Raw genomic sequence first — 16379 nt, 5'->3', positions numbered from 1 at the left:
GGACAGGTAGAACTCAGAATTATTAAAAATAATTGAGTGCAATTGTTGTTCTTAAAACTCAACAAACTGTGTATTAGAATAGCACAAACTTTAGGATCAGGAATAGATTATGTAACAGACTCTTATAAATCTCTAATCATTCTGTGAAGTTTTGTGATGGCGACTTTCTTCATCCTTTCTCAGGGCTCTCGTGGTGAGACTGGTCCCACTGGTGCTGTTGGATTTTCTGGACCACCTGTAAGTTTCCTGTGTCTGAAAAGTTACTTTAAATATGTTTTCTTTAAGATACTTCTCTAACAACAGTTGGATTTATTAAATAGTTAACATATCAATCACCAACTTATTCAGTGAAACTTGTATAGGTGTATAGTGGTAAAGGCAGTTGAAAAATGTGATGATTGCTACTATAAACATCAGCAACAGCATGGGCTCATTAATTTATGCCTCACATTAAATGGTGGATAAACAACACGAAACTGTGGAATAGCCAGACTATGCTTTCACCACGAAAGATCTCCTAACCTATGTAGAAATGAGTCGATTGGGTTGTCTAACCAAAAAGTAGGATAGTCTCAATCCTTGCCAACATTACATATGAAGGAATTGTTAAACATGAAAATTAAATGGGAGAAAATCTAATGGGGAAACTCAACTCATATTAGAGAGCTATTGTAGCTCAATAAAAGAAAACATCACCCTACCCTACTGCTTGGAAAACCATAACTCTGGTACAAATGTAATCATATTTTGAAAAATGTATGCATCAGACATAAGGTATTCTTTCTCTCTCTCTTATAACATACCTACCCACTAAACTACCTGATTTCATTTGAAACAGGGCAGCGATGGACAGCCTGGAGGCAAAGGTGAAACTGGTGAGCCTGGTCAGAAAGGTGATGCTGGTTCTCCAGGACCACAAGGACTGGCAGGATCCCCAGGTCCACCAGTAAGGAAGTTATTAAAACACTTACTAACATGAAATTAATAATTAACAGTTATTCATGATTATAGATAATGTATTGTACAACTTATCACTTCCAAATTAATTTCTTAGGGACCTCTTGGTGTCCCAGGTCTAAAAGGTGGACGTGGTACTCAGGGACCACCTGTAAGTATGATTTTTCAAACCTTATATCCTTTTTCAACTTTTCGCTTGCATTTAATATTTCAATCCATTGCTTCTTTCATAAGAAGTGCCTTGAATGTATTTAGTAAGGCAGTTGGAAGAAAGGGTTATAATTTTCAAATGCATTGTCTCAAATACCCCAAAGTGCTTCACATATAATTAATCACTTTGAAGGGAAATTATTGAGGGAGGGGTTTCCGGCATCGACACCAGTGGTCATTGTAGTGGGGGGGACGGGAAAATTGCCCACACCTGCCTGCACTGATGCCTGCCAGTGCCGGGGCCGGAAAATCCTGGCCTGTGGCTCCATGGCATGTGGCCTATGTTCCTATAGCTTTAGAATTTGCACAATGACTGGCATCGTGCATCACGGTGGGTGGGGCGGGGGGACAATATGGCGAGAAGGCCAAAAATCTATTTTATGCCCTCATGAAACCAGTTTGCAATTGTCTGCTCCACCCGCCAATGGCGAGCTGTGTTTCACGTTGCCGCATGTTGGGAACATCATTTTAATATATTTGAATCGAATTATAAGCTCTGCTTGCTGGAACCATCCCCCCACGTCAAATTTACTGCCCAAGTTGGTGTGACTTCAGAACAGCGTGCTTCCTGACTGCCTTTAAAAGGTGTGCACCTGGTGACCTGAGCTTCGAGGGGAACTCGGAGGTGAGTGCACACAACCTTGTGGCAGCGCCTGCGAGTATCACTCACAGGACATCATGGAAGAGGCTGCTGCACATTCGCGGAGTTGGGGGGGTGGCACAGGAAGTCGCTTTGCCCTGGCTGGCTTGCAGTGTGATGCCGGGGCAAGGGCGCCAGTGCGGGTCAGGCCAATGGTGGGGGTGTGGGTGGGTGGGGGCAAGGCAACACAAACAGACTGAAGGAAAGACTCAAACACATGCCAGGTGTGGGGGGAGGGAGGTGAGGGAAGCAGCTGCATGCTTGGAAAACCTTGTCAAAAGTGAGCATTCATCTGAAGCTGAGACCGTTCAGCTGCAGCTCCATTGACCTGCTTGGAGTTGGGCTTCTGAAGCGTTCCTGCCCACTTAAGCAACGTAAAAGCATGAAAGTGCCACCAAATGCTCCAGAACTTTTCACCCCTCAGGCGCAGACTGCGAATTAATGTGCGTTTTAGGGGGCAGCAGAGCAATTGGCCGACTGGGCAAGTTGCAGAATTCCCTTGCCATGGCGCAGTCACTGGTGGAGGCACCCACAGCCCCTTGCAATGGCTTTATTAAGGTGTGGATCAGTATCCATCATGCTTCAAGCTAACAGTGCAGCCTTGCAGTGTGGGTTAGGAGAATGCCTGTTCCTGAGCTGAGAGCACAGCATGCAGTCCAATGGGCAAATCTTCTGCCAGTCGTTCAAGTGGAGTGAGGCAGAGGTGGGTGGGGATTCAGATTGCCAATGAGCTCACTACACACTGGCCATGCAAGTGGTGGCCAGCACTCTCTTGCATGTGTGAAGGTGCCTTCAGACTTAACCAAGAGAGGTTCTTAATATACCTATGCTTACCCACTCATCATTCTCTTAGATCCTGCAGCAGGGAAACATCAGGATCATGGAGCCTGGTGATTTAGTAGTATGCCTCATGGCTTACAGGGAGCAGAGAAGAAGAAGAGAGCGGCGGAGGCACCTAGTTCAGCAAAGGGAGGAGCAACTCTCTCAAGATGAAGGGGTGGCAGGAGCTGCTGCAAATGCAGCTGAAGATCCACAGAGAGCTGTCACTCATAGGCGCCTCGCTAGATCCAGGATCTATAGACAGTGTCTGTCATTCCTGCAGGTGACCAACACCAGTGTCACTGAAAATTGCATATGTCTAGGGAACTGGTCGGTCACATATACCACCTGCTGCAGGATTTGGCTCCATAGGGACATGGAGGGCATCCACTGCCAATGGCTGTGAAAGTGACAACGGTGCTCAATTTTTATGCCAGTGGCTCCTTCCAGGGCTCCACAGGTGACCTGTGCAGGATCGCATACCTCTACGCACAAGTGTATCCAGGAGGTCACGGAAGCCATCTTTGCGAAGGCATAAAACTTTGTGCATTTTGCCCAGGATCAGGAAAGCCAGGAAGTGAGAGCGCTGGGATTTGCACAGATCTGTGGTTTTTCAAAGGTGCAGGGTTTCATCAACTGCACTCATGTGGCGCTTAGATCTCAGTGGAACAAGCAGTCAACTACGTAAACTGCAAGTTTCACTCACTGAATGCTCAGCTGGCCTGCGACCATCACAAATACATCTTACAGGTCTGCACATGATTCCCAGGGACCGTCCATGGCTCCTACATCTTTAGCAGGTCTCAGATCCCTGACATCTTCCAGGTTCCACAGAGGCTGCAGGGCTGGCTCCTCGGGGACAAGGGCTACCCACGGAGGATGTGACTGATGACACTCTAGACTGTAGCAGACTGAACTATTCATCCCTTAGGGCAATACCTTGAGCAATCGAAGTCAAGCTGCTGGTTTAAATTTCAAACAATGCTTGTTGACTGTCAGTCACCATTAATTGGTGCATTCTCCATGGCAATACCTCTATCAATCTGAGTCCACTTGCCAACCAATCAGCATTCTCTTCTCATGCAGTATAAAGTTGTTGCTTCTCCTGACATCGGTATTGTGATTGTTCTGATGAGTGCAAGACAAAAAGCTTTGACAACATGTCTTTTTTCAGCAATACCTCTTAGTTTATTTCACACATAGTTCAGGTGAATATGCTCAGGTCATGCTGGTTGAAACAGTACAGTCATTCCATGGAAAAATAGCCCAGATGAATATAATCAACTCACACATTGTTTAAACAATTCTCCTGCTATTTTGAGGCAATACAGTAACAGCACCTAGCTCGGAGGTTGCTAAAGGTTTGACCCATTCCTCTCCTCGAGAGGAACCAATCATAGTTAGAATGGCCAGATTCCAGTACCATTGCCTATGATGCTGGCCTTAGTTGTATCACAATTCCTTAGCTGTGTTTTATCAATGGAATGTTTCTTGTACCATTGTATAGGGTGATCAGTCTCTTAATTCCATTAGCCAATAGCAGGTAATGGCAATTCCCTGGTCTGTTGTCCCATGATAGCAATCAGTCAATGTCCAAATCCTTTTGATGAGCCACTGTCTTTTACTAAATGTCCGAATTAGCCCCTTGCTGCCCAGCCCTGTGCTGTTGGCTGCAGCTTGACTTTTGTATTTATCGGTCAAAACATGAGGCCAAAACATGCCTGTAGGTTTGGATTTTTATATTCAGCAAATTTCCCATTTGGAAGGGATTCCGATCCTACATCTACCAGTTAAGTGCATCAGTTTGGGTTAGGGCATGCTGGTCCCTTGGCCTCAATTGAACACCGTTAAATTTCCGCCAGGTCAGAGTCGGGCCAGTAAGAGAATTTTATGGGCTTACTAACCCACTGACGGCAGGGGCGGGGGAGGTGTAGGGGGCATAAAATTCACCCTTGGATGTGATTTTTCTGATATTGATACAGTTTGTCTTTTTTATTAAAATGTCAGATAAAATAACCACATTCCTCTAGCCAGGCACTATTATTTCCATTTTCATTATAGCACTGTGAACACCAGGCATATGTGGATGAAAAATGCCATTCAGCTCATCCATCTAGCAAAGCCTATACTCATCCATCACACCAGCGACTGCCACTTAAATGATTCCAAGTTTTCTTTGCATGAAGGACATCATTCCTAAATTGATCTGTCATCTGTTTGAACTTGTGATCTACTATCACATTTTGGGTTGAAATGGTACTCAGGATTCCCTTGTTCTGTACAAGCTCCAATGTAATTCACTGCTCTCCTCTGCACCATCTTGTACCTTGCTGCTCAAAATTAAGACTAAACTCGAGATGTCAATTTGAGTATAGCCTGTACGGTTTCAGCTACTTTGCTGATCAGCTGTTCTGCACTGTCCAGACATCTAGATCTCACCTATTTTAATGCCATTAGGAATTGGTATACTGCTCATTTTATTCCCAATCTTACACTTACTTGTATTTTATCAGTTACCATTTTGCCCAATTATAGACTTTTAGGATCATTGTATAGAATTTTAGCTCATTTAAGAATTGCAAAGATATTAACAATACATTTTGAAAGGTTATCAATATACATTCAGCCTTGGCTAACACTTAACAACATTTCCTCTGTAACTAGGGTGCCACTGGCTTTCCAGGACCTGCAGGTCGAGTTGGACCACCAGGAGCAACCGTGAGTAATGATTCTCGAGGAAATAATTCTTAGCTGTCATAAAACCTGAGATTTTCTTGTGGAATATGCTGACAATGAGCACTGTACATAACTTTCCTTGAATCAATCTTGACATTCATTTATGCTTCATTTTTAATCAACCACAAAAACAATGTAATGATTGGGATTAGCTTCAACAGGAACATAACAAAAGTGAATGTTCCCTGAAGCTGAACTTTGTTCAGTTTGACTTGAGGCTGTTGCCAAAAACAATATGATCATTTATCTCTGGTGGAGGGAATATCCCTCAGAATCAAGTGGCTGTGAACTTAAGTACCCATTTATAGATCGTATATAGGATATAGAACCTATCTAACCTATAGATAGGTTAAGTCTAGGGTAACATGTTAGCGTAATGTTAAGAGCTGCATAGTACAAAACTGCTACCTTTTAGCTGAATTAATACGATGAAACTCAGCTTATGGAATATGAAGATTTTGACATAATACTGATATTTTTCAGCCTATTACCTAGGAACAAACAGTGCTGCTGAAGAAAAGGTTCTAGCTAAATAGAAAGCAGCCAGTAGTGTGCCAATGTTGGGCCTCCCATACACCGATCCCACCATTCTGTTAAAACTACCCCCTCAATATCTAATAAAATTAAATTTCGGAGCATAAGAAAATGTTGGTACAAATTAGGAGTAATCTGTGCAAAAAAGAATAAAAGATTAGAATGAGTTTTTCCTCTCTTGTTCCCAGGGTGATCCAGGTCCTATTGGTCCCTTGGGGGCTCCTGGAAAAGAAGGTCCTCCAGGTCTTCGGGGTGACACAGGTCCACCTGGAAAGACTGGTGACCCTGGCCCTTCTGGAACAGCTGGTAGCCCTGGTGATAAAGGTGAACCTGGAGAAGATGGTCCAACTGTAAGTACAATTAGACTTAAAAAAATCATAAGCTTAAAATGAATTTGTGTAGAATGTTTCTCGTGACATTAAGTATTGCCATCCCGGTTTTTATTTGCTCTTCAGCATTGAGGCGGATCCAATTATGCAAATTGGCAGGCACTGTGCATTATACACTTCCTACAATGCACACACACAGCTGAATTTTAACTGAAATGAATGTGGTAGTTTTGGGTTGGTGTAAGGTTGAAGTGTGAAACATTTATTTCCTGACTCAAACTCACCTCAAAGCACTCTCCAAAAAGGCAGGCTTCATCTTAATCAGACCTCAAGTTGAAAGTTTTCAACTTTAGCTCTGTTTCCTAAGGTTCAGTAATCGGGCACCTCTATCAAGGTCAGGACTTAGTGGATTCAGGAGGTGATTGTCCTTACAACTATCTCCTCGATCCAGGTGCCTGCCTGAGAAGCCTTTGCACTCGGGCACCATTCCCCCCCCATCTCACATCCTTTCCCCCACACACCCTCCCCTCCTCTGACGTACATGATCAGCCACCACACCCCAATCACCATCAACATGAGGCTTCCAACTGCCTCCCCACCCCCGCAACACCAGGCCCCCAATTTACCCCCTACAGCATGAGGCCGCCAATTCACTCACAACCTCTGAAATTTGATTTCCCCAACTTCCATTCCCCAGGCTTTTGTTCCCACCACCTCCCCCTCTCCACCCCCCCCACCACAAGACCTCTAACCTACTCCCAGAGTCAGCAACGTAACTGTTCAACCATGCCCTTCCTCCCCCTCCACTGCCCAACCTGTCACCACCCCACCCATCTGAGAGAAGACCTCCACTCCATCTACTGGTCAACCCCCCTCCTCTTTCCACCCGAGGTTGAAACGCCCCCTTCTCCCCCTTGACAGATTGACCTCCCGCCTTCCCCCATCCCTGATTGATCAATCCCTTTCCTGTCTCCGACGCAGACTTACCTATTGTTGCAGTCCTCATTGACTGGCTCTTCACCCGACTGGAGGTCTGACCTGTCAATCAGAGACTAAGCACGATCTCACTGACAAGTTGTGGAGTGTGTAGGGGAATCCTGAGTTGTGGTTTACCCACACTTTCTGACCAACCTGCTCCCTGGGAGTGCAATAAGTAAAAAAAAAGCCCGCTTAATCTACAGAAATGTTTTATTTATCAGTTGCTTTTTCTTGTTACCTAGCAGGTATACATCATAATAAATATGGGCTTAATAGATATTAAATAAACAAATCAACATGATTGCCATGAAAATGTTTTGGTTCATTTGTTACTTCTACAGATTTTTTAGTCATCTAAGCTCCTAGCTACAGAAGAATCTATTGCTGTAGATACTATTCAGCCACTCACGATGTAATAGGAAAGACATAACTCTTTGTGGTGCTTTTTGCATGTATTATTTAAGGAGTTCATAAAATACAGATTTTTGCAAGTAATGATCATTTCTTGAGTGGTAGGAATCAAATACAAGACCTTTATTCAAATTAAAGGTGTTTGAAAAGGTATAACCAAAGACTTGGAAGTATAAGGATAGTAATTAGATTAGTTGTCCCTCCCTCCTGTCAATCAATCATAGGTCCAAGCCATAGGAGGTGCTTCCGGTAGAGAGATAGCGACAAGCGTGTAAGCATCCTAACATGTGTCCTCAATATGCACTAAACCCGCTCCTCCCTCAAGTTATTGGTGATGAGGATAAAACCAACTTAGGCTGCATACTTCGCCCTCGTTGCAGTAACACAAAGTTAAGAAGTACTTACCAATCATGCAGAGAATTGGAGTCAGTATGTCGAGACACTCAGTTTCTATTTCATTGTGAATGAAGTTACTGCTGAAGATAAACATGAGCTATCCTGCCCAGCGTGTGTGTGGAAGCAAAACGTATAATCTTATTAGAAGCCTGACTGCCCCTGATGTGCCCAGTACGAAGTCGTACAACAAGTTAGTGGAGCTTGTGAAGTCGTATTTTAACCAAAGCCATCTGTAATTATGAAACGTTTCAAATTCAACACAAGAGTTTGTGCTCCAGGGGAATCTGTTGCTACCTTTGTGGTGAACCTGGAACAGCTGACCCAATACTGGGATTTCAGGGATGCCTGGAATGAAGTGCTGCGGGACAGACATTGCTTGCTGCATCGGATGTTACTTTCACACAAACTCTGGAACTTTCTCTCACTATGGAGAGAGCCGCAAAAGACTCTCAGGATTTGTAGTACGTGAATAATGGAGCTATGCACCGTGTTAGGCAGAGGCCTGCCGCTGAGCATAGCACAAAGAGTGGCACAGCAGATTTTCAGCGCGATCCCCTGTCTACTGAACGACAAGCCAGGGAGACTAATTACAATGCATCAGCTGACAAGGTTCGCATTTGCTATAGATATGGAGGGAATCCTGGAGTAGACATATGCAGATTTAGAGAGGCGGAGTGCAACTATTGCCACGAGAAAGGACACCTGGCTAGGCAGTGCAGAACTAAAACAAACAAACAGCAAAGCAGAGAATGAACCTGATTGAGTCAACTAATACTGCAGAAGCTGATGCTGCTGATGTATACTCTCTGTATTGTGTGATTGCTGTTAAATCTGAGTCCATTGCAGTGACAGTGTAGGTGAATGGCAAGTAACTGCAGGTGGAGGTGGATACCAGTGCTTCAGATACTGTTGTTGGGGAGCAAATGTTCAAGTACCTCAGTGAAGAGAGTCGGCCATTGACATTGAAGCGCGCGTCCGCCAAACTGAGAACCTACATTGGTGAATCCACTCATGTCAAAGGCATTGCTGCCATTCCAGTCTGCTACAAACAGCAGACAGCCTAGCTTCCTGTGATAGTCATATGGAGGGAGGGGCCCAGTCTTTTGGGTTGAGATTGGCTACAAAAAATAAAACTAGACCAGTCAGAAATATTCCATTTGAAGTCTTATGGAATCCTAGAGCTCTTTGAAGAAATTTGACACTGTGTTTCTAGATGAATTGGAAAAACTGAAGGACATACAAGCTGAAATACACTTTGATCCCCAGGAAACACCACGCTTCTTCAAGGCCAGGCCGGTGCCTCAATCACTGAGAGAAAAAGTAGAAGCAGAGTTATGTAGGTTGGAAAACCTGGGAATAATTCAGTCTTTCCAATTTTCTGAGTGGGCCGCACCCATCATCCCAGTTGTCAAGCTAGACCAGGCCATACGTCTATGCGGTGACTACAAACTGAGTCAACAGAGCAAAAAATGTTAGACAAATACCCCATTCCCAAAATTGATGACTTGTGCACCAAGTTAGCAGGAGACAAGTCATATGCAAAGCTAAACATGAGTCATGCCTATCAGTTGGAATTGGACAGAATGCCAAGAGAGTATGTGACAACCAATACTCACAGAGGCCTCTACCCATACATCTGGTTGCAGTTTGGAGTTTCCTCCGCATATGCCATTTTTCAGTGAACCATAGAGAATCTCCTGCAGGGATTTCCCCGTGTGGTTGTGTACTTAGATGATGTCCTCGTCACTGGACTGACTGAATCTAAACATTTAGCCAACCTTGAGGAAGTGCTGAGAAGGTTCCTGGAAGCAAGAAAAATGCACATTCCAGGCATCTGACATAACCTACCCGGTCACAGAGTGGACGTTATGGGGTTGCATCCCATTGAAGACAAGGTCTAAGCCATTAAAGATGCACCATCACCCTGTAATGTGACTGAGCTTAAACCATTCTCAGGGATGATAAATTATTACAGCCAATTCTTACCTAATCTGTCCACTGTACTGGCACTGCTCCACTTGTTGCTGAGGAAGAACCACTGCTGGTCATGGGATTCACAGCAAGAAAAAGCCTTTGTAGCAAAGAAATTGCTTCAATCATCATGCTTGGTGGTACATTATGACCCAGCTAAAGAGCTAGTGCTGATGTGTGTTGCTTCTCCCTATGACGTAGGAGCCACACTGTCACATCAAATGGAGGATGGGTCAGAAAGGCCCATTGGCTATGCTTCAAGATCACTCTCCCAGTCTGAAAAGGGCTACTTCCAGCTGGAGAAAGATGGGCTGCTGGTTGTATTTGGTGCTAAGGAGTTTCACCAATATCTGCATGGATGACATTTTACAATTGTGTCTGACCATAAGCTGCCGACAGGCTTGTTCCGCAAAGACAAAGCTATCCTACATATAGCTTCTGTGAGAATCCAGCATTGGGTCTGATGCTATCAGCTTATGAGTATACATTCATGTACCACCCTGGCTCACATATAGCCAATGCAGACACACTTAGTCGTCTTTCTTACCGGGCAGCCCACCCAACACACCAACAACAGAGTTAATGTTGTTGTTAAATTTCTTGGATTCATCGTTCATGTGCACTAAACAGATCAAGAATTGGATGAGCAGAGTCCCAGTACTGTCAAAAGTTAAAGACTTCATTTTACAAGGCTGGCCAAGTACCCTTGTGCCTGATAACCTGCACCCCTTTTATTCTAGAAGAACTGAACTGAGTTGCCAGGACAGAATTTTGCTGTGGATTTCCAGAGTCGTGGTCCCTTCCCAGGGCAGAAAATCTCTCTTGGCAGAGCTCCACAGGGCACACCCAGGCACGTCAAGGATGAATATGTTGGCACGTAGTTATGTCTGCTGGCCAGTGACATCGAGAACATGGTTAAACACTGTTCCCGTTGCCAGCAACACCAGAAGCCTATCTGCTTTAGCTCCTCATCACCCATGGGAATGGCCTGGTCATCGTTGGGTCAGGCTGCACATTGACTATGTGGGACCATTTCTAGGCACCATGTCCCTGTTACTCAAGTTATTACAGTAAAGTATGTTATTCTAACAAAGGAGCAATAAAGCTTCCATCTTTCAGGAAGAGGAAATTTGATGAGTGATTTGATGAGTGCTGCTAATGGGTCATGAAGAAGAGTCAAAGGAAACCAATGCTCAAAGACATGTAGGTCAGATCTTGTAATGTTCATATAGGTTAACATGTGATGTAGAAAATAATCACCAAAGGAGACATGAGAGATTTATATAACTTAGATGAGAATGAAGAACCAGAATCCAAAGAACAGGATAGCAATTCCAGAAGAGAATGCAAGTCAGAATCACAGGGAGTTATTATTCTATAATTTGTAATTTAAAACATCTACTTGGTGGTTACATTCCAACTGAGCATATTAGGTATTTCAACAAGGATTAGTTCACGCCAGGCAGAGATTTGATCACGTTATGCTGCACTTTTGAAGGACAGTAGTTAATTTAGTAAAAGACTATAGCAAGGTGAATTATTGTAGTGAAACAGTAATTTACTAGCTTGGATCTAGAAGTCTTAGAATAACACTACCTTCTGTATAAACTCAGCAATTAGATATACGTACATGCCTATAGGATGGATCACTGTGTTAGCTGGGGCCAGAGACTTTGTTAGTAAATTATTTGTTTTAAAGTAATTTCTTGAAACAAAATAGAGGTAAAATCATGCACAGATTTATAAAACAATATTGTCAAGATTTAGGGATTGGCTTCCACTATGTTGTTAAACTCAAGGGAATTTCATTTTGCCACTCAGATTCAATATCTGAAAGTTGCAGCCTACAGTCAACATGATGACCCAGAATTTCCTTAATCTCATTACTACCGAAATTACCCGAAAATTTATGCTGATTCTTCCCATGGGAACTTGCATCCAAACTTCCTGCACAAATGCCGAAATGTAGAGACCAATTTAAAGCAAGAGTCTAATTCAGTAGCATCAATAGAGGTCGTGGTCAGTGGGTTGCTGTCTTCAGCCATGGCGCTTGTCTCTACTGCTCTTCTGTAGCCATTATTATGCATACTCTGTTAAACAGGGGTATACTCATTGGGATGACCATTCCAGCTGCTTATCCTTTTGAATGCAGTAGGGGCAGCGGTCAGAAAATGTTGGCATTTTGTTTCAGTATGATGGACGGATCAGATAAAATATGAAAAAATGCACAAAAAGAAATCTCTATCAAGCAGCAGAAATCTCAGCTGAGCCTATATCAAATGATTCTGCATCTTGCAGCTTCTAAATTTATGGGTGTAAGTTTCATTCCTGGGGCAGAATATTATGCTTGGTGGCAGGCACGTGCCTGACACACCTGTGCGTAAAAATGATGTGTGAAGATGTTAGGCGAGCGTCCCAACATCATCGCACAGTCTCACAATATTTTGTTTGGCAGGCGTGTGCTGGAGTTGTCTGCACACCCGCTGACAATTAAAAGGCCCATTAAGAAGCTAATTAAATTCAAACTTACACCGCCCATCCACCCTAACGGTTGGCGGGCAGTTCAAAAGGCCGAGTGGCCTTTATATCTTTTAGGAAACCTCATCCATGGGTGGGATGAGGTTTCCTAAAGCAAATAAACATCAAATAAAAAATTTATTTTTGAATTAAAAACACGTCCCAGCTCATGTGACAAAGTCACATGAGGGGACATGTTTTATGACAATTTTGTTTCCTTTATTTATTTTTTAAACAGTGCTTCATTTCCCTGAGGCAGCTCCTTGCCTCCGGGAGACTGAAGCACTCTTCCGCGCACATGCGCGAAAATTGCGCTAGACCCACTTGGCCTCCTCCCCCCACCCACACAGGCAGCGCAGAGCAGGCAGTGGTCGGCTTCCTGACTGCCCCCACCTGCCCCCGCCGAACACCCCCGCCAGGGGCAAAAATCCTGCCCCTTGTGAGAATGCAGAAAATCCACATGAGCTGGTCTTTTGCATGCAAGGTGGGGCTATGTAAATGAGCAGCAAAAAGTTTTGGCAGAAGTGATGCAAAGGTTCAAGGAAATTTGTAATTAGTAATGTCTCTACATAACAGCATAGATCAGCTTTGCGCACATTTCCTCACAAAAAAAAGCATTTCACCACTCTTAAGCCATAGATACATTGAAACTTTCATGCTGATTGTAAGCTGTCAGCTGCAGCTGTTTTGGACCATGTTCCATGGGCTGTTAGCTGCAGCTGGAATAGACCTCACAACCCAGTTTTCCTACTATGACTATTTCTATAATAGTGCCTTAATTGGTATCTCTATGATGTGTGTCTGTTGCAACTTATAGGGCCCAGATGGTCCTCCAGGTCCACAAGGTACAACTGGACAAAGAGGACTCGCAGGCCTGCCAGGTCATCGTGGAGAAAGAGGCATGCCTGGCCTGCCTGGCCCTGCTGTGAGTACTGCTTTGTTAACTGCTTCATTCCCTTTTCTACTTTAATTTAAGGTGCAGTTATTCCGAAACTATAAATATTTGTATGGATCTGAAAGCAACAACTGCAACAATGTATTGAACTTCAGCTCTTTGCATTATTGTTTAACTCCCAAAGACTTACTTTCAATTCCCCTACTTTGAAAGGCTCTCAATTATATTAAAAGAAAAAGCTCAAACTGGTTTATATTTTGGCATCCTTTAAGCTTTTGCTTAGCAGGAACAATGATAAACTCATTTCTCATGCATAAAACATTGGCATATAAATAATTATGGGAATTGTGAATCTCACTCCAATTTTATAACATTGAAATCCGTGTCAAAGTCTTTTTGCTTACCATTTAAATGAAAATAGAAAATTGTATGTTTTCAGTTTTCATCATTGTAAACATAAGAGCTGTTAGATGAGAACCTATCATTAATTGTCATAAAAGCCCTTCTGGCTCACTAATGTCCTTCAGTGAAGGAAATCTGCCATCCTTACCTGGTCTGGCCTACATGTGACTCCAGACCCACAGCAATGTGGTTGTCTCTTAACCGTCCTCTGAAATAACCTCGCAAGCCACTCAGGCCAAGGGCAATTTTGGATGGGTAACAAATGCTGGCCTTGTCAATGATGCCTACATCCCATGAAGGAATAAAGGAAAATGAAGACACAAGATTCACCTTCCACCATTCCAACCGTCCATGGTTGCATGATACAATGATAATCATAGCAATCATTCTCCAGTTTACAACAGACCCAGACATGAGGCAAATAAACCCCAGTGGTGAGAATCATAGATCCAAAATAACTTGTTCATCCTGAATATTTTGCTCTTACCTCTGTAACAATTCTGCTTGTATGTCGTGTCTCGAGCTACTAATGCAGTACAGTACTTTCTATAGTTAGTATGGAAATAATTATGTTATTTATCAGTCATAACTTTTAACCACAAACCCACTCATTTTTTTTTTGACCAAATGCTTGCAAAATTACAACAATTTAATGACTAATAATTGGAATTGGAATATTTATTTTGGCAATTTTGTGTTCTCATGCTCCATAGATCCACTGTAATTTAGATGTGAACCTTTATGTGCATTTAGTTAAGCTGATTTTTTGCATGCTGGGTCTAGTTCATGTCCATGCTCCTCTGATTCTGGCCTCTTGTGTATCCCTGATTTTATTAGCTTCACCATTGGCAGCCGTGACTTTAGTTGTAGTAAATTTGAAGATCCTTTAGGTTTTAGTTATTTTAGCTTTCTAATAGTTTGAAGCTGACTCCATATTGTTAGCATTTAGATTTTAACAAATGTTCCCTAATTGTAACAGATGAGAAATAAATCTAAAATAATCCCGGGGTGGGGGGAGTCGCGTTGCAGTTGGCTTAGTTGGCTATTCGACTAACATGTGGTTTAAAATAACACCAACAGCACAGGGTTCAATTACTGTTTGGGCTGAGGTAGAGCTGGGGCCTATCTCTTCACCCTGCCCTGTAATAAAATCACAGCATAAGACTCAGCAATCCTTGAATAATCAAGGATGCATCTTAGAGAAGAGGAAGGAGAGATATCTAGACTAGCAATCATTACGTTAAACTGCAGTCTAGCAAAGCTTAATGCTGAGAAATAGTAAAATGGAATTATGTTTGACTATGTTGCAAGCATTCCCACAGACATAGGAAGAGACAAAATAAGGCTGTAAATTCTAATTATGTTAATTTCCCCTTTCTTCTAATAATACAAGATCATTTGTGATACTGAATCACAGAATGACTACACCTAGTGCCAATCCTCCACCTTTTCCCCATAACCCTGCTCATCCTCCCTTTTCAGATAACGGTCTAATTCCCTTTCGGATGCCTCAACTGAATCTGCCTCCACCACACTCAGGCAATGTATTCACTTGCTGCCTGAAAAAGATTTTCCTCATGTCACTTTTTCTTCTTCTGCCAATTACTTTAAATCTGTGCCTTCTCGTTCTTGACCTTTTCATGACTTGGAACAGTTTCTCACTGTCTACTCTATCCAGACCCTTCATGGTTTTGAATACTTCTATCAAAACTCCTCTCAGTCTTCTCTTCTCCAAGGAAAACAGTCCCAATTTCTTCAATCTGTATTCATAACTCATTCCTGGCACTATTCTCCTGAATCTTTCCTGCACTCTTTCCAGTGTCTTCATTTTTATCCTAAAGTGTAGTGCCCAGAACTAGATTCAATACTCCAGCTGAGACTGAACTATAGTGTCTTATACAGGTTCAACATAACTTCCTAATAGGGATATTTTTATGCCTCTATTAATAAAGCCTAGGATACTGTATGCTCAACCTGTCCTGCCACCTTCAATCACTTATGCACATATACACCCAGGTCCCTCTACTCCTGTGCCCCCTTCCGAGTTGTATCATTTGTTTTATATTTTCCCTCCAAGTCCTTCCTTCACATTCCTCCACATTAAACTTCATCTGCCCATTCCACCAACGTGTCTATATCTTTTTGAAGTTCTACACTATTGTCTTGCCAGCTCACAATACTTCTAAGTTTTGTATCATCTGTAAATTTTGGAATTGTGTCCTATATACCAAGGTCCAGGTCATTAATATATATCAGGAAGAACAAGGGTCCCAACAGTGACCCCTGGTGTACTCCACTACAAACCTTTCTCCATCCCACAACACATCCATTTACCACTACTTTCTGTTTCCTGTCACTCAGCCAATTTTGTATCCACGTTGCTACTGTCTCTTTTATTCCATGAGCTTTAACTTTTCTCACAAGTCTGTTGTGCAGAACTGTATCGAATGCCCTTTGAAAGTCTTTGTACAACACCTCAATGGCATTACCCTCATCAACCTTCTCTATTACATCTTCAAAAGACTCCAGCAAGTTTGTTAAACATGATTTTCCCTTAACAAATCCTTGTTGGCTTTTCTTAGTT

General features: G+C 42.8%; 1 protein-coding gene across 1 annotated transcript in view; it reads left to right on the top strand.

The window, feature by feature from the left end:
- Nucleotides 1-16379, top strand: part of LOC121284777 (collagen alpha-2(V) chain-like) — a 326682-nt gene that overhangs the window by 272042 nt on the left and 38261 nt on the right. Inside the window, exons 38-43 of the mRNA XM_041200406.1 lie at nucleotides 184-237; nucleotides 839-946; nucleotides 1055-1108; nucleotides 5291-5344; nucleotides 6085-6246; nucleotides 13316-13423. Coding sequence (XP_041056340.1) covers nucleotides 184-237; nucleotides 839-946; nucleotides 1055-1108; nucleotides 5291-5344; nucleotides 6085-6246; nucleotides 13316-13423 — 540 coding nt within the window. The remainder of the gene's footprint in view (nucleotides 1-183; nucleotides 238-838; nucleotides 947-1054; nucleotides 1109-5290; nucleotides 5345-6084; nucleotides 6247-13315; nucleotides 13424-16379) is intronic.

Source organism: Carcharodon carcharias, chromosome 12 (genome assembly GCF_017639515.1).
Source record: "Carcharodon carcharias isolate sCarCar2 chromosome 12, sCarCar2.pri, whole genome shotgun sequence".
Lineage (NCBI taxonomy): Eukaryota > Metazoa > Chordata > Chondrichthyes > Lamniformes > Lamnidae > Carcharodon > Carcharodon carcharias.
The sequence above is the reverse complement of the archived record's forward strand: the minus strand, read 5'-3'. Positions and strand labels throughout refer to the sequence as shown.